The 24,955-nt window shown below is 41.5% G+C and overlaps 1 protein-coding gene across 5 annotated transcripts in view; it reads left to right on the top strand.

The window, feature by feature from the left end:
• Window positions 1-24,955, top strand: part of frmpd3 (FERM and PDZ domain containing 3) — a 100,922-nt gene that overhangs the window by 63,268 nt on the left and 12,699 nt on the right. For 3 of the 5 annotated variants that reach the window (XM_085476724.1, XM_085476716.1, XM_085476744.1), the window contains 6 exons: window positions 16,737-16,846; window positions 16,957-17,111; window positions 17,199-17,301; window positions 17,600-17,645; window positions 18,276-18,380; window positions 23,546-23,653. In XM_085476724.1, the coding sequence (XP_085332850.1) occupies window positions 16,809-16,846; window positions 16,957-17,111; window positions 17,199-17,301; window positions 17,600-17,645; window positions 18,276-18,380; window positions 23,546-23,653 (555 nt within the window). In that variant the 5' untranslated portion in view covers window positions 16,737-16,808. Of the gene's footprint in view, window positions 1-16,736; window positions 16,847-16,956; window positions 17,112-17,198; window positions 17,302-17,599; window positions 18,381-23,545; window positions 23,654-24,955 lie in introns of those variants that run through there. The other 2 variants (XM_085476737.1, XM_085476731.1) reach the window with 2 other exon arrangements.

Genomic DNA, 24,955 nt, shown 5'->3' with positions numbered 1-24,955 from the left:
TCCCGGGATCATCTCTCCAAATCAAAAAAAGCAGAAGATTAAAATCTTTGAGAGCAGATGCAATCTTCTTCATTTAACAGTGCTGATTCCAAAGTGTTTGTTTGCTTTTTACGCAAGATGAGTGGGAGTTATCCTGCTCGGATGTGAAAGCTACACAAGTAAAAATTAATCACAACATAATTACTAAGAAACAGAGCTGAAGTCAGAAGAGCTTCTGATATTTCTCCAGACAGGTTATGATATTGGTTCTGTGTCATCAGTTTGGATGAAGAATACTTGAGAGGTAAAAGAGATTTTAAAAAAAAATGCTATGTATCGAGAGTCAAGGGGTTTCATCCTCGTGGCTATTTTTTGGTAATAATACTCACCCTAAGCAGGATAAACTCTTTCAGATGAATTACCTTGTTTTCAAGGGTGCACCAACACATATTACAATGACACAAAAGCAGTTCTGATATCTGATCTGACCTGTGTATACAGAGGCTACAATGTTAGCGGAATAGCTCAAAGTCTGGCAAATAGCTCGTTGCGTGTCACTCTCTAATCTTTTTGTTGTGTGTGTGTTTTAGTGACAGTAATATATTTTCATTTGTCTAAATGTCTAAAGTCCAAATGCAAATATTAACAAAAACTAATTTAGCTTCCTAGCTGCTGACAGACTTCACTTCATCCCCGTCCTCTAAACTGCATTCATTTACAGCTAATTTACATCAGTAAAAATGATGTGGATGGAGTTTTGTCTGGATTTTTCTCTCTAATAATGTGTCAAAAATAAAGTGTGCTTTATCGTGGCTGTTTTAGTTACTTGGTCATAAAAAAGTCCAATGTTTGTGCATAAGTTAAAATAGCTCAAATATGAATGCATGAAAAACTGATGGAGTATATTTGGTAACCTTATCACCTTTAATATACTCTGCTCGCAACCTTTTACCAGAGTCCTAGCATGATCGTAAAGCAGCGTTACATAACTCAAGGGTGGATGGATTTTTCTCATCTAAAGTAAAATTGTACACTTCATAACCTCTGCCTCCCATTAATGGCAGAACCCCACTGTAACCGTCATCAGCTACATTCTTCACATAATGGTGTCACTCTGTGTGCTTTACATTGTAATGCTGTACACAGAATGAAATTCATATCAGGTCCTTTTATCAGGTTATGCTGAGGTCATAAACACTACAAGAAAAAAAAAGACTGCATGCTTCAAGTCAGTGTGGACTTTCTAAAAAAATACCCTTCACTGCTTTGGCTTCCACAGACTTTTTATAGTTAACTCTAAGAGTCCATCACAGTTTAATTTGATAAAATTAACACAGAAACACTGAATCAACCAATTTTTACAGTTTTCCAAATTGCACATCCTTAAATAAAATGATTAAAACAGGTAAATATTTTGCTTTATGGTAAATAAATAATTGCAAAATGTTAGGGAACTATACTCACTGGTCACTTTATTAAGGTTGTTACCTTCAGGTCTAAAAGTCTTCCATTCCATCACATCCCATAGGTGATCTATTGGACTGAGATCTGGTGACTGTGGAGGATTTTAGCATAATGAACTGTCTTTAACTGTTCAAGGAGCCGATGTGAGATGATTTCTGCTTTGTGACACGGCGTTTCACTGAATGCTGGAAGCTGCCATCAAAGGATGGGTGACTTATTAATGGATATAGTCAACAATAACACTCGGTTAAGATGTCGTGTTTAAACAACACTCAGTTTGGGGTTAAAGAGGCCAAAGTGTGTCAGAACAAGAGACCATTACACCGGAATCAGGGCGGAGCCATGCTTTTGTGTTTAGGCATAATTCTGACGTTACCATCTGAATTTTGAAGCAGAAATCGAGACTCCTCACAACAGATAATGTTTTCCAATCATCTGTTGACAGATTTTGGTGAGTCCATTTGAAATGTAGCCTCGGTTTTCTAGTCTTATTTGACAGGAGTGGTTCCCACCATGGTCTCCTAATGCTGTAGTGCATCTGCTTTAAGGATCACTGTGTTGTGCATTCAGTGCTGCTCGTCTGCATACTCTGGTAGTAACCAGTGGTTATTTGAGTTACTTTTGTCTTCCTGTCACGTCAAAGCAGTCTAGCCATTCTTCTTTGACCTCTGGCATTACCAAGGCATTTTCTGCCAGTGAACCGCCACTCAATGGATATTTTCTTTTTCAGACCATCCTCTGCAAACACTAGAGATGGTTGACTGAGAAAATCCCAGTAGATGAGCAGATTCTAAAATACTCAGACCATCTTATCCTCATTCTGATGCTTGGTTTGAACTTCAGCTGGTTGTCTTGCCTAAATGCATCAAATTTTTGGGTTATTATTTATTTGTGTTAATAAGCAAACTGATGTACCTAATAAAATGGGAGGTGAGTGTAAAATATTTCGCTGAGTGTCTATTTGAGTAAAAAGTAATGATACCTTTGGCTCTGTGAAAGGACAGGAAATACAATTCATGTAATTCTCAGCTGTTTTAATGTGTACATGTCAGCATTTTGAGTAGGTATTAGATCATCATCATCATCTTTATTTATAAAGCATTTTTAAAACAACCACAGCTGACACAAAGTTCTGTACATTACAAATAAATAACACAAGATCCACAGAAACAACAAACTGTTAGCTAAAATAAAAAAAGCTTTGACATCATTTAACTGGGAGGTTTCAGGAAAAAAAAGATGGCATAACTGGTGAGAAGCTAACTGGTAATACAAAAATGTTTTATATCTAACACTTAAAAATTTCAGGCTCAAGAATCAACACAGCTCATTTCACTCAGAAGAATTCAGAAATACCTTAAAATGAGAAACACTTTAAGTGTTTGACTGACTTGTTTAAGTTGCGCATTTAGTTAGATACAACACCAAAAAGCTATGCTGACACATTACAAAACCTCAAACAGATTGAATGCACAGCAGTGGATGTTGGTCAGCGATGAGGCAAAAGAAGAGTCAGGCCTAGCTGGACCCAAGTGTGCACGCAGCGGGAGCACAGCAACTCAGCAGGCCTGATAATTACACACCCTGATGGTAGAGCCACTTTGAATTCTCTGCACACTGCCAAAACATACCAGCACTAGATAAGTCACTGGTGAGAGACAGACAAGGAGGGAAAGAAAGGGAGGGAGAACTGTTACAGAAGCTCCCAGATCAGCCAGACCCAGACAGCAGGGAAGCTCGCTTGCAAATCAACCGCTTGCTGCGTTCTGAACCTAAGGTGTGGAGTTTTCTGACAGACAAAGCCAATGCACTATGCTAATGGAGCAAATCTTAAATTTTAACAGATCTTGCATAATCTTTGGCATACGTGGAATCATCTCATCGTGCCAATAAGCACGAGTAAAAACACTTTCCCAGTAAAAAAACAGCGGTGTTAAAGAAGCAAAGAAGCCAGACACAGTAGAAGCTCAGTGAGTTATGTGCAGTATAGCACAGAGGTCAAACCAGGTATTGTGATTACTGGTGCGCTGCACTGTTACGCCCCCTTGTCATTAATACATGTAAATGCAAAACATGCACAGAACTGCTGTACACCAACCGACACAAGCTCATTAATATTCTCTGTTGGGCTTCTCGTGTTATCTCGAAATGAACAAAAAGCATTTGTAGCATCGGTTTTTGCACAGTTAAGCAAATGCATGCATTAATATAGGGTTTGCTGAAGTGTGCCTGAGTGAGAAAATGTGCTTTGACTATTAAGATGCTGCCCAAATATAGAAAGTGTTGAGAGTGTACATGAAATCAACTGCATGTTGCAGACTGCAGAAGGCCACTTTAATGGCAGTCACGGAAGGGTGGAGCTGGGAGGGGCGTGTGGGTGATATCTCATGGGTGGCAGCGATAGGAGAGGGAGGAGGAGGAGGAGGGGGAAACAGCCATGCTGTATTTCTTAGAGAATGAGTGTGACTCTGTGTCGTTCCGCTGTCAGGCGAGCTGCTGAGAACTGCGTGCTTCACTGAAGGGTGACAGCGAAGAGACAGAGCCGCTCTGCTGCTGTCATTGCCACTCTGCCTCGCAGTTTTCAACTGTGGACAACTGGATGTTGTAACTAGTTGCTGGACCTAAAGGGCTAATCATATCATTTCCCCCATGAATGTAAAAGCTGTAGCCAAAGCCAGATGTTAGCTAATGGTGTCATTTATAGCAACTTTGAAAAAATAAAAACTAAAACACGAAGGAGTCTGGAATTGATTTTGTGAAGGTTGGGAGTCTCACCTCCTACACTCGTGTCTTATTATTTACAGTATTTATACATCCTGAAAGGTTAGGTTGGGTAAATAAAAAAAACTAGATCAGGAATGAAAACTGAAGCAGTCACACAGGAAAGATTCAGAGTCTTGTCAAAGCAGAGGCTGCTGAGTAAACTTCGGGGAGAGAATAATGCAATGCAGACCTGGCTTTCTCCTTTCAGCTCCTGACTGATGAATCAAATGTTGTCAAGTGGAACCTCCGCAGCCTGAGAGCATAGATTCACAATAACCAGCCAGGGAAACTGCATCGCCTCCCTATCTTATTGGTAGGAAGCTTATTGGAATATGACGGCTGGTCTCTTTTCCTGAATTGCTTTTTCCACTTAGGAAATATTCTTCATTGCTTACATCCCTGCCTCTATATTTCATCTGATATTTTTTTCCTCTCCTCAGTTTCGCTGCCGTGTGGCTTCATTTAGTTTTTAAACTAATTCCCCATAGCTGCTCTTTTGCACCACCACACTATAATTTAAAAGAAGGCAAACACATTCAATCATATGCGTAAACAGTAGCGCTGCCATGGCGATATATAACAGACTGGAGGTTAATTTTTTACTGGTGTTTCCCCCCCCCCCCCCCCCATTTATTTCATTTTAATTTATGGTTATTGGACTATCAAGCAAGCGTACTGTATGACTCAGGGTAAATTTTTTGAGACTGCCATCAAACAAGTGAGTGTACTTTTGCATGAATATTAAAATGAACTTAAAAAAAGAAATTCTCTGCATTCACTCAACCTCAAACGAAACTGAGAGAGGTGGCCGCTTCCATCTTCCTCGGTTTTAAAGAGCTTATCCACGCTGTTATGAATTAGAAGCAGCTTATACTGTATCACAGGTATATAAAACTTCGTATTTTAAGGCTGGGATGGTGACTCTCGGTCTCACATAGTATAACGTCAATGCAGATGAATAAAAACCAAAAATAAAAGGACAGAAATATTACATTTATTTATGACCTCTACAGGTGTGCCGCAGTGTGTGGACGTTTAAACCTACCACTTTCCTTCTATAAACATTTGCTTTATGACCAAGAAAGTGAGGGGAAATTCTTCACAAGCTATTACATGGATGAGCTGGCTCTCTTCACCTCCTGCACCTTTTATCAAAGAGGATCACGCTCAGGAACAGTCTGAGCTTCTGTTTTATGGCACGTTTTAATGGACTGTCGCTATGGGAGAAACCGGCTGTCAGACACGGTTTTGCCATCGTGAGACATGGCGTGTACTGTTGAGTGTGACCCAACTGTCAAAAAAGTCCACATGCTGGGACTGAGCCTGTGAATGACAGCAGCTGATCTAAGGTGTGTGTTACCAGGGCTTCAAATAATGGTTCGGGATTGGCAGCAGACTATGTGAACTGGACGAGCAACCGGCTCAAGTCACTATGCTATTCCATAAAAAAAATGGAAAATAAAACGCAGTTGGACTCAAACGCACTGTGCATAATTACAACCATATACCTATAAAAGAGCAGAAACATCTGTCTTCGATTACTGACAAAACAGGAGAGATATTTTCTCAAGATAAAGAAGTGGATCTATCAAATGACCAAATAAAAACCAGGGTGTCAGTCTTTAAGATGCTTCACCAGGTTTGTGTGCTGCTGTTCACGTGTTCTGCTGCTAGTGATGGGAGGGGCTGGGCCATTGTGTGTGTTTTTTTTCTTAACAACCCTATTCTGTACATATGTTGCCTATTATATATACAATACTGTAAAAAAAAAAAAGTCATAATTTTCATCACACTTTCAGAATCGTCAGCATAGTTTCTGGTGACATCCCTGGTTACAGTAAAGGTTTAAGCTGAAAGTAAGCATTTTACAAAAAAAATATGAATATAGATTAATGAGAAGACTCCACATTGGTGACATATCATTAGAAATTATGGCTGCCATTAACCTTATTAGCAAATTATTTGCAGAACTACAGCAGGGCGATATGACCAAAAAACATTTGAAAATTTGCGATAACAATATAATTGACACGAGACAAAATACTTTACAACTCCTCAACTTTATTAGTGCAAAAAAAAAAAAAAACATCAATGTATTTCCACTTAAACAAGCAGCTTTTTTAAGTGCATTAAAGTTATATAAAAAATTAACAGTGCAAATGCAATTCCTTGCTGACAGTTTAACCAAAAGGCATTTCCAGTGGAAATTGGCTGACATATCCTCAGCATAACCATGTATAATATCCACAAAACTTAAAAGAGGTTCTACACACACAATACGGTAATATTATGGTGAAGCACAGTTCGCATCACTCCGCCAGGCTCCTGCCTACGATAGCCGTAATGCTCCAACAATCCATCAAGCGGTGCGGCTTCGTAGCTCAGCAAAGTCGTACTGAAACATTTGACAGATTTTCGAGCGCCATGTACCACATAAAATCGTTTCGAGGTCAGTAAACACAACCAGAATTCATACATAAGATACACGGGATTATAAGGGGCACTGTCGATTTTCAGAAAAATTAAAGGATTGATTTTAAGTGTGCCGTATTTCCCAAAAAACACGATAATAACGATGGCCCGCTAGCACGCTCTACCAAAAATAGTGCTTTGTTGTGTATCTGACGGATGAAAGCTAAACCAGTTCCACACCACTGAAGTTGCAGCATTTTTACAAACCAGTTCCGGTTCATCCGTTTCATTTAATGATCCACTTTCGCTCTTCTCATTCTGCGTCGCTGCCATGTGCGTATGTAAACAAAGGCACTGCGCATGCGCATTTTACCCATATTACCCATATTCTATCGCGATATTTCATTTTCCTATCGTTGCCCAACATTACACCGGTATTACCGTGAACGGTAGGATATAGCCCAGCCCTATGCAGAACTGTTTGCAATTAACTGTCATATAGGAATTGCCTTTCTATTCAACTAAACTATTCCCAGTTGCGTTTAGGTGCAATTATTGCATGTGCCTTCGGAATTTTTTTTTTTTTTCTTTATTCTGAATAAATGAATGAGGGACCGCATTTATAGACTCCCTTTTAGTTGACTTTGGTGTACACTCAACTCTCAGGTTCAGACGTCTGCCTGCATTTAAGGAAGCAAAAGCACTCATGTTAGAAAAACTGACTTTTCCCTGAGTAGAGCTCAAACTTAACGCACAAATAAGAAAAAATTCAATCTGATATTTTCTTGAAAAGAAACAAAATAAGAGGGAGATCATCAAACCCTCACATTAAATAAAATCAAACTGTTTCTTTTAAAATGGCAAATATTAAAGCTTTATTTGTACTTGTTTCAGGTCTATGGATTCTTTTTTGTTATTATAACACTTTATGAGAACATAAATCCACCAGTTTTGGTTAAGCTGTCTTGTAGACTGCGTCCTTTGGAAGGTGGGACATTATGATTTCCATATTGTGGTGAAGGCTATGTGGTTATATGATCACATTAATGATGTAGGAGTGAGTCAGAGGAGCAGCTTAGCCCAAGACTAACAGGTCAGCACACTACACTCAAGTGGAACAAAGAGAGCTTCAAACATATGGCAGATGTGGCTTTTTTTTTATTATACTTGTGCATCAGGATGTACGAAATGGCGATTCAACCCCTCGGGGATTATTACTGAGAATTACATTAAGTGAACTTAATGCGTCACTCCTGTTTTTGTCTTTTTTTAGTGTCTGCAGGTCAAACTGACACAAAAATATATTTAATATATGTGTGCCATGACTCATTTGCTTAAGATTGGAGTTATATATTAAATATTAGAGTTATAGTACATGCAAATACACCTGTTTATATCGCCCAGATAACCCTATAGGACGTAATATGATAATACCTGTCCACTATTATTTATTTTCATTTGTCATGTTTGAGGTGCTAACAAAAACAGAGTGATTTCTTGAAGACGTCCCGAGCTGTAGCGTGAGTGCAATCTGTGCAAGAATGACAAGATGTCAGTGATTTAACAAGGCTGCAGCTTCTGCTGAAACCGAAAAATAGGTTTCAGCGTCTTCTTGCTTAATGGGATTTGGAGAAGAAAGCAAAGTTTTATGTCATATCTTTCTCAAGGTTGTGAACTCCGTCGTGAAGAAGTCACATCCTCTCCAAACCAGACTCGAATTTTCAGATCCTTTTCAATAGTTCCCATCTCCATCTCAAAGACAACTCCTCGTTGAGACACGGCAAGCAAAAACACATTTAGGCAAAGCATGCACCACTCTATTTTCACAAACTGTTTCACACTTTTTGGATTGCTTGCACTCAGTGTGCCATTGATACGGGTTCCCTATGAACTGATCCTTTTTCCTCCTTTTTTAAACTATGAATTGCATGAAAGCAGAAATTTTCATTATTTTTGGAACAGTCATTTATAGTGGTGAAACAATTTGGAAAAGAGGACATTTGTAACACGTGCATTGCATCCAGCTGTTTCAACTTCAAGGCTTAATAACTAGTTTTCATTTATGACTACTCCAGTCAGTAGGGCGCATCACACTGATGTGTTTCCACTCAAATAATTTCACCCCAAAGAGCAAAGAAGGGACCAGCAATTCAGGAAGTAAAAGTAATAAACTGGCACATCTTGTAAAATGAGTATTTGGTCTTTTACTACATTTTACATTCATATGAAAAAGGAAGTTTTAATCACAGACTCTACAGGCCTCGGTTAGTTTGTCAAAGATTAAAGCTCATAACAGTTGGAGTGGGAAAAGGAGGACTTTTTTGGAAGGGTTTCAAGAACAAAGCCTCTTCTTTCTATAAAGAACATGGCAGCACAGCTTAGGTCTGAACAAACCTCAAGACTTCTGGAACAACATCTTTTAGACAGATGATACCAAAGTGGAGATGTTTGCCCATAAAGTCCTGACACAAACGCAGAACACCTCACATTACAAACACCTCATATAAGCTGTCAAAAATGGCAGTGGAGGGGTGATGGTTTGGACCCAGGCACCATCACAGTTAGTGAGTCAACCATCAACTTCTCTGTATACCAAAGTATTCTCCAGTCAAATGTAAGGATATCTGTCAAGCTACAGCTAAAACTTGACCAAAAATATGTAATGAAAAAGGGGAATGATCCCAATTGCAGCAGCAAATCTACAACACGAGCGCTGAAAATGAAAAGCCTCAAAGCATTGCTATGACCAGTTAATGTTCAGATCTCAACCTGACAAAAATCCCACAATGGGACCTTAAGAAAGGATAAGCCATGCGCAAAAGAATGCCCGAAAACCCCAATAAACGTAAGCACTCTTCACATTTTAATGAAGAGTGCAATCACAATGTTGAGAGAGATGAGTAAGTAATTCAGAAAACTATTATGTTAAGGTATTCCTGCCACAACCTACTGAATCGTGGGGTGTACTTCGTTTTTCATATGACTGTGTAGAGTCCTGTGAAAACTTCCATTTCCACATGATTGCAGTGGGTAGAGGCCATGTATGTAAAGAGAGGACAGTGTTCATTGGTATTAGTCAAGTAGGCACACAGACACGAGTGTGAAAGCATAGGTAAGCAGGTCAGATATGGTAGAGCTAACTTACACTGAGGAAGGACTTACGGTAAGTCACTGTTATTTACGGTGGCCCTGAGAGGCCAAACGGTCTGCAACTTAAGAAAACATCAACAATAAGAAAAACGCTGCAAAAGCACACAAAACACAACGGAAATAGAAAAAACGACAACAGAAATAGGAAAAAACAGATTTCCAAAAGCACAAAGGAAGTGTTTCTGGGGAGACAATAACCCGACGGACTAGTTGCAGGAACCCAAAACATGCTAGGTGTGTTTTATCGTGGTTCATATAATACTGATGACGGATTTTTAGGCTAATAGTTAGGCTAACACACTTACCTCTCATCTTTTCTTTCCTCACAAAACCGATAGATCCTCCACTTCTTTTAAGTGTCTCCCAGCGCAATTCTTAGCATATTTTGGTTCCTGCAACTGGTCCGACGGGTTATTGCCTCCCCAGAAACACTTCCCTTGTGCTTTTGGAAATCTTTTTTTCCCTATTTCTGTTTTCTTTTTTCCTATTTCCGGTGTCGCTTTTCCTATTTGTGTTTTGTTTCTTCCTATTTCCGTCGTTTTTTGTGTGCTTTTGCGGCGTTTTTCTTATTGCTGGTGTTTTCTTAAGTTGCAGTCCGTTTGGCCTCTCAGGGCCACTGTAGTTATTGCTATTTAAAATGAATGAATATATATATATATATATATATATATATATATATATACACACACACACACACACACACACACACACACACACACGTGTGTGTGTCACAGAAGTGTTTGGATATGTTTCTTTTGACAGACTGGATGAAACTGCACAGTTTTACTGAAGGACAGGAAGGAAGGAACTTGCAAGATTAAGGAAGAAAAGCAGTGTGCAATCTACTTCCAATTTTAGCCAGGGGACTAAAAAAGGTTTTAAATGATTCAATCCTACAGATAAAATACACAATGAAACAGAATTTCATATCAGCCTTCACTTTCCCTGCAGAATGGATTGGGTCGTATTCCCCAGTTGGATTTCTGCACGTCTGGCTCAGGCGGACTGCATTGACAGAAGGGATTAGGCCCAGTGCCGATGGCTTCATTTGATTGGCTCTCTTGGTGCAAAGGTCTGTCTGTGTATCGCAAATGAGAAATTCTAAAATCTTTTGTAAAAACAAAAAACAAAACAACATAAATATTTAGTGAACGTTTTATCGCAGCCTGCAACTGAAAACAGATTAAAGACAATGGCTGCTGATATGTCAAAATGACTTTCCTGTTTGACATTTCCTAGAGGCCAAACATGTGACAGAAAAAGTATCTTTGTCTGGGAAGGCTCATTTCACAGTACACTGAGGAGATTATTGTGTCGCCTCTTTCATAATCCTAACAGGATTTCTCCAGAATCAAGGATTTGCTACATATGATACAAAATGTTGGCAAGACTGTTGGCTGAACTTTGGTTGACAGAAGATGTCTGCGATTGAACTAGTAGTATCACTATGCACTTTAAATCCACTGCTCAAAAAAAAAAAAAAAAAAAAATGTGGGCACTTAAGTTAAAATAGAGGGATATCATCCTGTCCAGTTAGGAGACATAAACCATTTTAGCAGTTTTGGTCCACCGGAGAGGCAACAGCATAACAATCCTTCAAAAAGGAAATGGTTTTGCAGGTGGTGGCTGCAGACCATAGCTGTCTCCTCATCTCTCCTGAATGATTTCTCTCTAGTTTCACTTTTTGCTAGTGCCATGTCACTATATCTGCTGCCTATTCGGGCTGCTCATCCAGAAGGGCACAGCCATACTTGGTGTCATGAGAAGGTTTGCCTTGTCTCCCAGCACATTCTCAAGAGTGTGGAGGAGATAACAGAAGAGGGGCTCTTACACAAGGAGAGCTGGACAGAAGTAGCTGCTCATTTCTGTGAGGAGGAACAGGAAGAGCACTGCCGGAGGCCTAAAGAAACGACCTCCAGAGGGCATGTTTCTGTCTAAACTGACACAGACAGACTTTATGATGGCATCAGGGACCACTGTCTTTAAGTGGGACTTGTGCTTGACTGGCATTCAACCAAGAACACCAGAAGAGGCAGGTCCACCCCTAGTGCCCCCTTCTCTTCACAGATGATGTTGCAGTCATCATAACATTCACCACACTGACTCCAGACTCTTTCACACCTGTGACAGGTGCACACTGTTAACCTCCTCTCAACTGTGAATAGAAAAGGGCTCCATCGGCAGACCTGACTTTGTGTTATACTGGAATCACATCTCAATTTCTTTGACCAAAGCAAACATATAACAAGAAGCACTCAGCGAGAGCAAACCTCCACTATGGCAGCTCACTCTCTCTGAGCATATTTACTTTTAAGAGAACAGTATTGTACATTGTGTTTTTTCTTTTTTTATTCTATTTTTATTTTTGTGGATATAGTGCATTTGTAACATTCATTTCATTGTTTACTCAATTCATTTAAATATTTAATAATAGATATATCAATTGAAAAAATGCTTTGATGGCATATTTATTTTGTTTTCTAAACCAAATTATACTTGTGAACATGCATTAAAACTGACATGTATTCAAATAGTTACATAGCAAAGTCATAATAATATAATATGATATTTACAATCCCCATAAACAATACAAAACAATGGAAGTAAGAAACATAATTTTAAATAGCTCTGTATATGATTATTATATGACCTTGAGACCAATCCAGTGGCCCTGACATGATCATTTACATTTTTATATAGTATTTTTTATATGTTGACAGTACACACGATGCTGGTAAGAGTCAGTTTCTACACCGTTTGTCCATTTTTGACCAGTATTAGATAATAATAATCTTTAAGTTGACCTTGAAGGCCTTGGTGGATGTGAGGCAAATTGTAATGGATTATTAACATGATCCCACTCTACAGCCCTACAGTGCTTTATTAACATTCTGTTAATGTACTACTGCTTGCTAGCAAGGACCCTATTAATAAACCAAACCAGTGTAACCAACTCTAATTTCTCTAAATGCCATTGCTGATGCCTTACAGTCTAATATGTATTCTTTAGCTACAAAACATAAGCTTGGCCTGTCCATCAGTCACAAATAATCACTGTGATACTACACACGTATTGTCTGACTTCTCAAGGCAGTGATCCAATAACACTCAGCTCCTTACAACAGTCCTCACTTTCCAATTAGTGCTGCACAACTCCCAAGTTTCTGATTGTGATTCCATCTCTGATTCATATTATAAGTTATATTCCAAGTGTTTAGCAGACTCAGTTAATCAGAGTGATTAACAATTAGTGTAACAGTAAAATAAGTGAAAATTCCTCAAGCATTAATGGTAAGTAGCCAGATAAATCAAAGTGCCATGGGTAAGTGTCATGCCAATTGTTGCTGAAATTGACTCTTTGATTCTGTAATTAATATAATAATTAAATTGTAATTAAGAATCAACATTTGAGATGCCGCATCCAAAAGGATAAGCCGCAACTACCGCATGTGGGAATAGCCTAAACTAACACTCAGTTTAAATAACGTTGCACAAGCAGAAAAAACGTTGCATTCATTGATTCATGCATGAAAAAAGCTCCATGGCCTGTTTTGCTATTTGACTATTGTTCTGCAATATTCACAACAAACAGTCAAATTGATAACGTTGCCATGCAAGACATTTCTTTCATTATCAAAGTTGTATAGTTTATATATGTCCTTTGTGTCTGCGTGTTCTGACATGTGATGTAAAATGATATTTCAGCTAAATTTGCTCTTTTCCACCACTTATCTTTCAGGCTCCCAGAATATGCTATTGGCCGATCTGGATATGTCCTTAGACAGACATACAGGCACAATGAATTTAGTTATTGAGTATCTGCATTATCCTTTCCTAGCCCTAGATAATGCTGAGTGCGTTTAACAAGGACAGACAACGTCCGCTGGACGGTTTGGGAGCAATCCAGACAATAAATTGAGCTGAAAGTTAAAAACCAGAAACATCTGAGCAAACTAAGCAAATGCAAGTTGGCAGCAGGGACTTTAAGTGGACAGGAAAGTGGACAGCTACAGGAGAGACAACATATTTAAACTCTCCTCGATAGTTCTCAGTGGTATGTCTAATTTCGCTGAACAGGAGCATTTCTCTTTATGATGTCTACAATGCCCTTCATATATTCTTTGATGGTAATTTGGGTTATCATAATGTAAATGTTCCCGTGGTAGCTATTGCTGCATCATTCCCATTGTAAAAATGCTATTCAAAACCCATAACATTTAAAGTGCTTTTGAACGTGCTTCATTTATGTAATTATATGTGGCAAATGTATATGTATATATATATATATATATATATATATATATATATATATATATATATATATATATATATATATATTTATGTCATGTATCTCAGCTATAATTCCCAGTCTCAAACTTGCAATCTTCCCAGACTACTGTAATGTTCCCCTCTCTCATCTTACTAAGAAACAGCCACAGGTCAACTACAGTGCATAAAACTCTGCTGCTTTGTTTTAATGAGGACCAAAAAGAGTGTGCATGTAGAGTGTTCTATTGAAATCGATTTTAAGACCTTTTTATTGGTTCATACTAAAAGGGCAAAAGTTTGATATAAGCCAGGCAAGACCTGGTAGCTGGACAGACACATTATGGATAAAACAACAACAAATACAAATTGAAATATTGAATTGAAAGAAAGAGAAAGAGGAACACGGCACAACAAACTTAATTTAGATTTTATCCTAATGTAGATGGACTGCACTGAATGTTGAGAGACTGCCTGACTGGTTGGTGTAGTGTTGCCAGTTTTGACATTACTTCGGAACTACTAAGCATTATGAAATACAGCGTCTCTCTAAACTACTGATAGGTCTGTTAGGGTGCAGACCTGGAAAGATGATAAGTAAAAAGATCCTTTTTCCTACACCCTGAGGCCTAGGAGACAGCTGCAGACTGCGGCACTGAGGAGGGTCAGGTATATGATGCCTTGACCTCAAGGGGCCTGAGGAAGTGTTGGCATCTAGCCACAGTGACTGCAGGGTGATGAGAGAGTGTCTAGCTAGCCCTTTCTATATCTTGTAGTGGCCAGATCGCTATTCTTATCCACCCACTATCCCTCCATCCGGTCGAGCTTCAACAAGCTACTGAGAGCTGTAGTCATAGCAACGTACAGGCTTGGCGATGCCCTTGGGGATCATTTCTTGACAGAATTCCTCGGTGTCTTCTCTAAAAGGTTGGCCCCTCTGCTGAATAGCTGTTTATCTTTGCAGATGTGCAAGCTTCAGTGTCCGCTGGCTACCTTCATCTCTCCGCTTCTGCTCTGTCCTGTTTTTTTCCTCAATACTTTTGAATACCAAAACTAATCTCTGAATTAAATGAGGAATCTAAAGCTGTAAAATCTGTGTGGTATTCTCAAAGCCATCGGCTGAAAACCAGATAGAAGAGAATGTATTCCTTTGTCCCTGAGTTCATAGCGGTTACCTGCAGTTGTATAATAAAGTTATCGCTGGAAATGAGCAATTTTAGCTACAGCATAGACTCTTCTACAACAAATGTACAAGTGCAGGCCATTGTTTCCCTGCTTAGTTCACAGATCTTGCCTTTCACTGCACTGGAGGTGTTTGCAGTGACACACATACCTGAGAAACAGCCTGTCAGGATTCATAAGAATGGGTATCCTTCTGGTAAGTGAAGAAAGAAGCTGTGAAATGTTAGAGGGACAGAGAAAAGAAGAATAACTGGGGGAAGAAGTGCACCATCAGAATCCACTGCCAAAGTCAAATGAGAAAATAACCGATCTCAATCAAAAATGGGTAATCTTCTGTTGGAAGCAGAACCAGCTGGTGCAGCGTCATTTGTCACCGCCGTGCACCTTTGATACAGACGGATGATCCCTCATAAGTCAGCTGAATGTCGAAGACAGAAATTTTTTTATATGAATCTAATCTTTTTAAATTATTAGCATAATTGAAATTCAAAGCACATGCAGCGTAATGGATTGTTAGTCATGGACCGAGCACAATATGAAGCCTATCTATGATACACCTACTCTCATCTGATACCATGACACAAGGTAGAGATCAGCAATGCATCAATGGAACTGCAAATGAGCCGTGCTCCCTCATAAGCCACTGTTATCAGAAACAACAAGTGACAGGAATATGAATCTGGACTATTGACTAATGTGACTACTGACAGTTTGTTCTCTGCCTGTGGCACTCAGAAAGGTATTTGCTCTCAACAGTACCCCTGCATAATAATCCTGAGCAGTGCTGTCATGCTCTTTCTGTTTTGGGCCATCTGCAGCATTAACATTACAATCAGCGTCTCTCTCTCTCTCTCTCTCTCTTTAGCCAGCAGTCATCAGAGTCCTAGATCACAGATATGAGCATAAATATCTGGCTCTCTATCCCTCGCACAATAATTTCCATTTTTTCTGCTACAAACACAGAAACCCACATGCTACATTCACACTCAGTCTTTCAGTAATCTTGCTTTCGCTGCCTCCCACACAGGCATCTGCAAAAGAGCATGTGTGGTTCACGGGAGTAGTTTGGTCCACACTTGCAGAAACTGGCAGAATCAGAGACCTTAATGTGTTTCATCCTGTGTGTGCATTATGTTACTGTTCCTTGATAAGTGCAGCTTTCCTGAAGGTGTGCTTCAAAGGGCAGGTACTTTTAACAAATATATTTTACCGCCTACATTTTTACCTGCATCCCGCACACTCACTCGGTACAACAAACAACCTTAACCAAAGCCAAATGCAACTTGTCAGCTGTTGAAGATGTCTGGGATTGTAATCTTGAGTGTTACATTTTTCAGCTTCACATTTATGATTTTATTTTTCCCTGTAGCAGTGTTCCAAGATGTGCTTAGATAAACTCAGCACATTAAAACAACAACAACAACAAAATAGTATTTTTGCTGCTGTCAAACCAGGAAAATTTTTATTTCAGTTTCTCACATCCCCCCCCCCACCCCCCTTGTTCCCCTTCTTTTGAGCAGGTGAATGATTGCCAAACAGAAAGCAGCCTTTGCAGTGCAAACCTGTCCCATGCTGCCCCGTCCTCTCAGGGGATGGCCAAGGTCCAGGATGGACACACGAACGCACGCAGGTACATGGTGCTTTTTTCGCACTAGTTTTTCTCAAAACAAAATGCACATTCATCACTGTCTCTGTGTGCACTTGCCCCTTTTTATATCTGAATATCTGTGTTCTATATAGCACTGCAATGTTAGAGGAGAGCCAGGATGGTATGGACAGTGGTACCCTAAGTCCTGCCTCCGCTCGACAGGTCACCATCCAGCGCCACCCGACTCAAGGCTTCGGCTTCATTGCAGGCAGCCAGAGACCTGTCATTGTACGCTCCGTCTCTGCTGGTTAGTGTTCATGTATGTGAGAAAGCCAGCATTCAGATTTCAGGTTTCTCTATGCTGCATGCATATGGTATCCCGTTTCATTTGCAGACGGCCCCTCCTTTGGCAAGCTTCTTCCCGGAGACCAGATCTTGGCTATTAACGAGGAGACGGTGAGCGACGCGCCCCGAGAGAGAGTCATAGACCTTGTAAGGTAACATCCTTTACTGTCCCAGGAGGGAGGGGGGGTGGAGGGAGGAGGGAGGAGGGGGTGGCATCGGGGGCAGGTGATCAGCAGCGCAGGTGAAGGGGAGTAAAAGTGGTGAGTGTGAAAAGGAACAAAGTGTTTCTTATTGCTGGCGATGTGTTACATCAACCCAAACCTGCGGATGAGTCAGTCACTTTTGCAGCTGAAGAACGGCAAAGGAGACGGCAGCTATAAACTGGGGGCCTCCAAATACCGTGCAGTCCTTGGCATTTTCTAACCCACTCCATTCTCTGTTGTTCCATAGACGCTGCAAAGACACGATAGTTCTCACTGTGCTGCAGCCCCATCAGGTAGTAAGCTGGGAAAATCGCTTTCTTTCCTGTTCCTGTCCTTCAGGATTTCTCTTACTTCTCATCAGTCAATAATAAACACTTCCACTTTCAGCCTGAATCTATACAGTTCTCCCTCATAATAGTACACACCAATGCAGTGCAGGCACACATTAGTATTCGCTGCCATGCTTTACACGCTAGAGTGATTTCTTTTTCTGGTCACCCCTCAGAAGAACTCTAAGTGAGCATATTAGCACCTACATGAGACCTTATTAAATAAAGACTCTTCTGTGTATGCACAGATAAATACAGAGAAAAAGGAAAAGCACCACTAACCATCTGACTAAACTGGACATTGTTAGATGGTGAAACCCTGACATTATGAAAGCGCATGAAAGCTCATTATCCATGTACTGATAATACTAAGTGTTAAAAAATTTTATTTAGTTAAAAAAACAACCAGTTTTAAATACTGAAAATGGGGTAAGGCTAATGTTAAAAGTTTGCACTTATCCAGTTGTCGCATTGCAGTAGCATTAGCCTGCTCTCCAATATGTCTCTTTAGCACCAGCAGTCGGGGGGGCTTTTCTTTCATTTATGTCTCATCCTCTAAGCTGAGTTCCTCTCCCACTCTCTTCTCATCCTCAGTCACCTAAATCTGCCTTCATAAGTGCAGCCAAAAAGGCCCGCCTGCGAACAAACCCGCCCAAAGTGCGCTTCTCAGAGCAAGTGTCCATCAGCGACCCGGACTCAGTAAGTTCAACTTGTCGCGTCTCTACGTCATGCACACGCGCGCAAACACAGACCTCCTGTGCATTTCTCTTGGTTTGATCAGCAGCCACAAATGCTTTCAGAAATCCTTAAGCATCCTCTCACCATCCTTTTAGGATGTTCAATCATCCTGTTTGTGTGTGTAGTGAGAAAGAGGCTGAGGCATTGAAAAAAAAACAACCTGTAGCCTCCCTCTTTTCAAAGCCATGTAAACAATCACAATATGACTTCATTTGTTTTTTTGACCATTATAGTCCAACCTTTCAACTCAGCTGCATATGGTAAACCTCCCAAAATCTCACTCTACTAATCAACATCCACACGCTACAGATAACACCTCCATTTCCAACAAAATGCTCCAGTAATAAAAGCATTTCTGTACAGTCCCCAGCAACATGTCAATCAAGAACACATTTAGGGAACATTAGCCCACGCAATAAATAAGGTGAAAGCAAAAACATAGCGGGAAACAGATAATCAATAAATTAAAAAAATCGGACAAAATTTTATTTTCCTTTTGTGTTAAGTTAATCAAAGAAGACAGAGAACACAATTGTTTGGTGCACGGACCACCAAATCACTGATCTTTGAATAAAGGCTTTTTTCAGTATCGATTTTACTATCTGCTATAGACTTACAGTGTCAGCAAAAAAGAGGGACAGTGACATAATAGTGTTGAGTTGTAATTTGCCTCTCTGGGCAGACTTTGCATATGTCAAACTGGTTCCAAATCACTGTAAACCAGCAAGGACAAAGGTGGTTGGCTTGTAATGGGAAGCGATAGACCTGTTTATCTGAGTCGCTTAACCAGTGCACCCTGGCTTTAGTGCTGCAGTATGGAGGAAGATCTGTTCACTCGTAACTCAGACTTCAGTTTCTTCCAATCTGCACGGAGGAACAGCTTGTTGAGTCTTTTGAATACTTAAGTTCTCCGAAAACAGACTGCTTGGGCATCTGCTGCGGACACAGCTCTCCGCTTAAACTAAATGCTTTTTGTGAGACAGATACTGTTGCAGTAAAATCCACATTTCTCTGCCGCGACTAGCAATGCCTGACTAATTTTCTTACCAACCTTGTCATATATATATATATATATATATATATATATACATATACATATATATAAAAAAACACCCAGCACGCCCCTGCGGGCGGTTTATCCTTCAAGCTCGGGTCCTCTACCAGAGGCCTGGGAGCTTGAGGGTCCTGCGCAGTATCTTAGCTGTTCCCAGGACTGCGCTCTTCTGGACAGAGATCTCCGATGTTGTTCCTGGGATCTGCTGGAGCCACTCACCTAGCTTGGGAGTCACCGCACCTAGTGCTCCGATTACCACGGGGACCACCGTTACCTTCACCCTCCACATCCTCTCGAGCTCTTCTCTGAGCCCTTGGTATTTCTCCAGCTTCTCGTGTTCCTTCTTCCTGATATTGCTGTCATTCGGAACCGCTACATCGATCACTACGGCCGTCTTCTTCTGTTTGTCTACCACCACTATGTCCGGTTGGTTAGCCACCACCATTTTGTCCGTCTGTATCTGGAAGTCCCACAGGATCTTAGCTCGGTCATTCTCCACCACCCTTGGGGGCATCTCCCATTTTGACCTCGGGACTTCCAGGTTATACTCGGCACAGATGTTCCTGTACACTATGCCGGCCACTTGGTTATGGCGTTCCATGTATGCCTTGCCTGCTAGCATCTTGCACCCTGCTGTTATGTGCTGGATTGTCTCTGGGGCATCTTTACACAGCCTGCACCTGGGGTCTTGCCTGGTGTGATAGACCCCAGCCTCTATGGATCTTGTGCTCAGAGCTTGTTCTTGTGCTGCCATGATTAGTGCCTCTGTGCTGTCTTTCAGTCCAGCTTTGTCCAGCCACTGGTAGGATTTCTGGATATCAGCCACCTCCTCTATCTGCCGGTGGTACATACCGTGCAGGGGCCTGTCCTTCCATGATGGTTCCTCGTCTCCCTCCTCTTTCTTGGGTTTCTGCTGCCTGAGGTATTCACTGAGCACTCGGTCAGTTGGGGCCATCTTCCTAATGTATTCTTGGATGTTCGTTGTCTCATCCTGGACTGTGGTGCTGACACTCACCAGTCCCCGGCCCCCTTCCTTCCGCTTAGCGTACAGCCTCAGGGTGCTGGATTTGGGGTGAAACCCTCCATGCATGGTAAGGAGCTTTCTTGTCTTTATGTCAGTGGCTTCTATCTCCTCCTTTGGCCAGCCTATTACCCCAGCAGGGTACCTGATCACGGGCAGGGCGTACGTGTTGATGGCCCGGATCTTGTTCTTACCATTCAGCTGACTCCTCAGGACTTGCCTGACCCTCTGCAGGTACTTGGTGGTTGCAGCTTTTCTAGCGGCCTCTTCATGGTTCCCATTCGCCTGTGGGATCCCCAAGTACTTGTAACTGTCCTCTATGTCTGCAATGTTGCCTTCTGGTAGTTCAATCCCCTCAGTTCTGACTACCTTCCCTCTCTTTGTTACCATCCGACTACACTTCTCCAGTCCGAACGACATTCCAATGTCATTGCTGTATAGCCTGGTAGTGTGGATCAGTGAATCGATGTCTCGTTCACTCTTGGCATACAGCTTGATGTCATCCATGTACAGGAGGTGGCTGACAACTGCTCCGTTCTGTAGTCGGTATCCGTAGCCAGTCTTGTTAATGATCTCACTGAGGGGGTTCAGGCCTATGCAGAACAGCAGTGGGGACAGAGCATCTCCTTGGTAGATCCCGCACTTGATGGTGACTTGTGCTATGGGCTTGGAGTTGGCCTCTAGTGTTGTACGCCACATCCCCATTGAGTTCCTGATGAAGGCTCTTAGGGTCCCATTGATCTTGTACAATTCTAGGCATTCCAGTATCCAGCTGTGGGGCATTGAGTCATAGGCCTTCTTGTAATCAATCCAGGCAGTGCACAGGTTGGTCAGTCTGGTCTTGCAGTCTCGGCTGATTGTTCTGTCTACCAGTAGCTGGTGTTTTGCGCCTCTGGTATTCTTGCCAATTCCTTTCTGTGTCCCGCTCATGTATTGACCCATGTGCCTGTTCATCTTAGCCGATATGATGCCTGACAGGAGCTTCCATGTAGTACTGAGGCAGGTTATTGGTCGGTAGTTGGAGGGGACCGGTCCCTTCTTGGGGTCCTTGGGGATCAGGACCGTCCGGCCTTCAGTTAGCCATTCCGGGTGTCTCTCGTTAACTAGCAGCTGGTTCATTTGTGCTGCCAGACGCTCGTGGAGTGCAGTCAGCTTCTTCAGCCAGTAGGCGTGAACCATGTCGGGCCCTGGTGCTGTCCAACTCTTCATACTGGAGACCCTTTCTTGGATATCTGTGATGGTTACTGGACCCTGTTCTGGGAGGTCGCTGTGGTCAGCCCTCAGATCCTCTAGCCACTGAGCATTGCCGTTATGGGTTGCATCCTTCTCCCATATGCTCTTCCAGTATTGCTCCGTCTCCAGCCTTGGTGGTGCTGTTCTCTTATTGTTCCCTTGCCACTGAGAGTACACCTTTGCTGGTTCTGTGGAGAACAGCTGGTTTATTCTCCTGCCTTCTATCTCTCTGGTGTACCTCCTCAAGCGGCTGGCCAAGGCTGTGAGTCTTTGCTTGGCAGTTTCCAAGGCCTCAGGTATGGACAGCTTGCTGTATTTCTTAGGCACCTTATTTGTCGCACCTTTCTGCAACTCCGTTAGTTGGCTAACCTCCCTCCGTGCTACTTTGATCTTGCCCTCTAGCCTCCTTCTCCATGGAGGGTACTGCCCCTTGTCGCTGTTCAACTTGTAGCCAAGCATCTCACTGATCACTGTTGCCGTATTGTAGATCAGCTTGTTAGTGTCGGTAATCGTGGTTGTAGGTATTGCCCGTAGTGCTGCATTAACATCATCTAGCAGACCTTCTGAGGGAACTTCACGTAATCTTGGTAACCGGCTACGCGGGATCCAGGTTTCAAGCTTGGCCATGATCCTATTTTTCAGGTCAGTTCCTCTCGCACTCAACGATCCTTCTCCTATCGCACTTGGGGCTATGTACCCAATCTCGGGTGGGGGTGATGATATCTCCCCCCTGACCTGGCGTCCTGACTCCTCCTTGCCGTAGCATTTGTGTTGTACCTCGTCAATCTCTAGCTGTGAGAGCAGTCCCTTCTTTCGAATGTTGGAACACTGAGCTACTAGTTGTTTCGCCGTCATTGTGGATGTTGGGTATCGAAGAATCCATAGGTCCCTCATCCTATTCATGTAGCCCCTTCCGCCGGGGTTACTTGCATAGTAGCATTCCAACAACGCCCTGTTTTCGTCTCTTGCCCACCGATGCCTTCTTGTTCCAGTAGCCCACTTTTCGTCAGGGTGCCCTGGTTCCTCAACACCTGACGCGGACCTTGTTGATCCGGGCGACGTCCGAGCCGGCATGCCTTCATATTTATCTGTCTCGCTCATGTCTGCGGTAGGCTTGCTTAGCATAGGGGGTCTAGGCTGTGAGGCCGTTTCCTGCAGAATCATTATGGCTTATCACAGTAAAACCAACTCAAACTTCATCTCATTACACTACCTTTTTTTTCTTGATCACAAGTGCAGCTCTTTGAAATTACACAATGACAACTTGAACATTTTTTTCTGAGCAAGACTTTTTTTTGAAAAAGATGATATTGAGGGAAGAGTGGTATCACATCACATTTTAGCAAAAAAAGGGGGGAAACGGGAGAAGACGCGAACTACATATCGCAACTTTTCTATTAATGTGTGCTTTAAGTCCAAAGCAGTAACCTTGAATAGTGCTTGTCCTCTTATGCTTTCCCTCACCCTACTCTGCAGTGAGTGCTTCCACTCCCACCATCCAATTTTCTTTGCATGGCATACATATTGAATGGGTAGATCAGAAAAAGTGAATAGGCCTTTCTTTGATCATGATACAACGCATGGGTTCGGCATCGTAAGGCAGGCTCTGGAGGTTCCTTTTGAGGCTGTCCGGAGTTCAGTTAAGAATCACTCTATTGTTCTCGTAAGGCCCCTTTGTTTCTTAGATCCTCCCTTTGCAGTGCTTTTTATTATTGCCTTTCGCCAACAAGTAAAGCTGATTGTGTTGATTTTTTTTACAGCAAAACTAGCTCACACATGCCTTTCCTGGGCTAAACACAGGACTTTTTTCTCTTTCAGACAATGCTCAAGGACGACTCTTTGCTACTCATACCAAATGTGTTGAAGGTGTTCTTGGAGAATGGACAGATCAAGTCATTTACGTTCGATAGCCGTACCACTGTTCGGGTACGTACAGCCTACAGCTGAGCACAGGGGAAAGGGCAACAGGAATTACCACATGATTACAGCAATGACTTAGTGCCCCTATAATTTTATTTGACTATGGTTGAAATGGCTCCTCGTGAAGTAGATGAAGATGTGAAGTGATAATTCGTGGTGATAAACTGCAGTTCCCTCATCCCTCTTTATTGTTTTGCTATAAAAAAGCTGGAGAATATAGTTGAAGTCAGACTAAAAGGGAAATGTATGATGGATGTACATTCATCATACATACCCATCTTGTGTTTTGGTTTTTGCGTCTTTTCTTTTTTTTTGGTGTCGACATAAATCCATTTTGTAGCAAATAAATCGTTAAAGTACATTTTGGATCAGAATACAGAAAGACTATCAACACAATCAAATTGCCATAAGTAAATAAACAGTTTAACCACAAATCTCACAAGCTAAGAGCCCTCAAAGTTTATCTAATTAATCACAGGTTTCAGAAAACACAGAGAAAAAAAAATAGCTTTAATTCTATGAAACTTTTTTCCTGGCAGTTTCTGGAATGTAAAATCTCATTAAAGTGATTAAGGTCATAAAGCAACAAATGAATTCAGTCAGACAGAGGTCATTTCTGTCTCTATGTCAGCCTCTAAGATGAGTGTGACATCTCCGAGCAGACTCATTAAATGGACTCTATTAGATTTTACAAATCTCTCTTCTGCTCATGGAGGGTGAGGGAGAAAAGAAAAAAGAAAACTCAGAAGCACTTTAAAGGAGAGATAGCGGAAGCTCTCTCCTGTCAGCCTAATTAAATGGAATTTCAGCATAATAAGAAAGCTCAGATCAATAATACAATACCGCAGATTTAATCAATGGTACAAGAGGATGCCTACTTGTATGGCTATTAGAGTATCTGTCAACTAAAGAAGCTTCCCTGCGGTGTTTTCGGCTGCATTCTGTGGCTCCTTCACTTGATAGTGTGGCTTCCCCCAAGCGTCATTTAATGCAAAGCACACAGATCAATAGCATTAAAACTGCTTATCTTTTAGGGACAGCTATTGGAATACATCAGCACAAGTCAACTAACTTCTTGATGGGCAGCAAAGCATTTAGTGTACTTGCTTTCTTTTGCAGTTGTTAATAAGAGTCCATATAAAAATTCATTACCAAAATGCAGTAACATCACTACATTAGACTCCTTTTTTCATGTCCGTGCAACTTAGAGTCCGAAGAAATTATGAAACCTTATCCTGAGGCATTGCCAGCAGTGAGGAATGATAAGTCATAAATGTCCCCTTAGATGGTACTCTCTGCATTTTAGAA

This window comes from Copadichromis virginalis, linkage group LG2 (assembly GCF_057382275.1).
Source record: "Copadichromis virginalis isolate Kocher_CV1m ecotype Utaka linkage group LG2, C_Virginalis_male_GT1.1, whole genome shotgun sequence".
Lineage (NCBI taxonomy): Eukaryota > Metazoa > Chordata > Actinopteri > Cichliformes > Cichlidae > Copadichromis > Copadichromis virginalis.
Note: the sequence above shows the minus strand (reverse complement) of the source record. Positions and strands in the feature narration are given on the sequence as shown.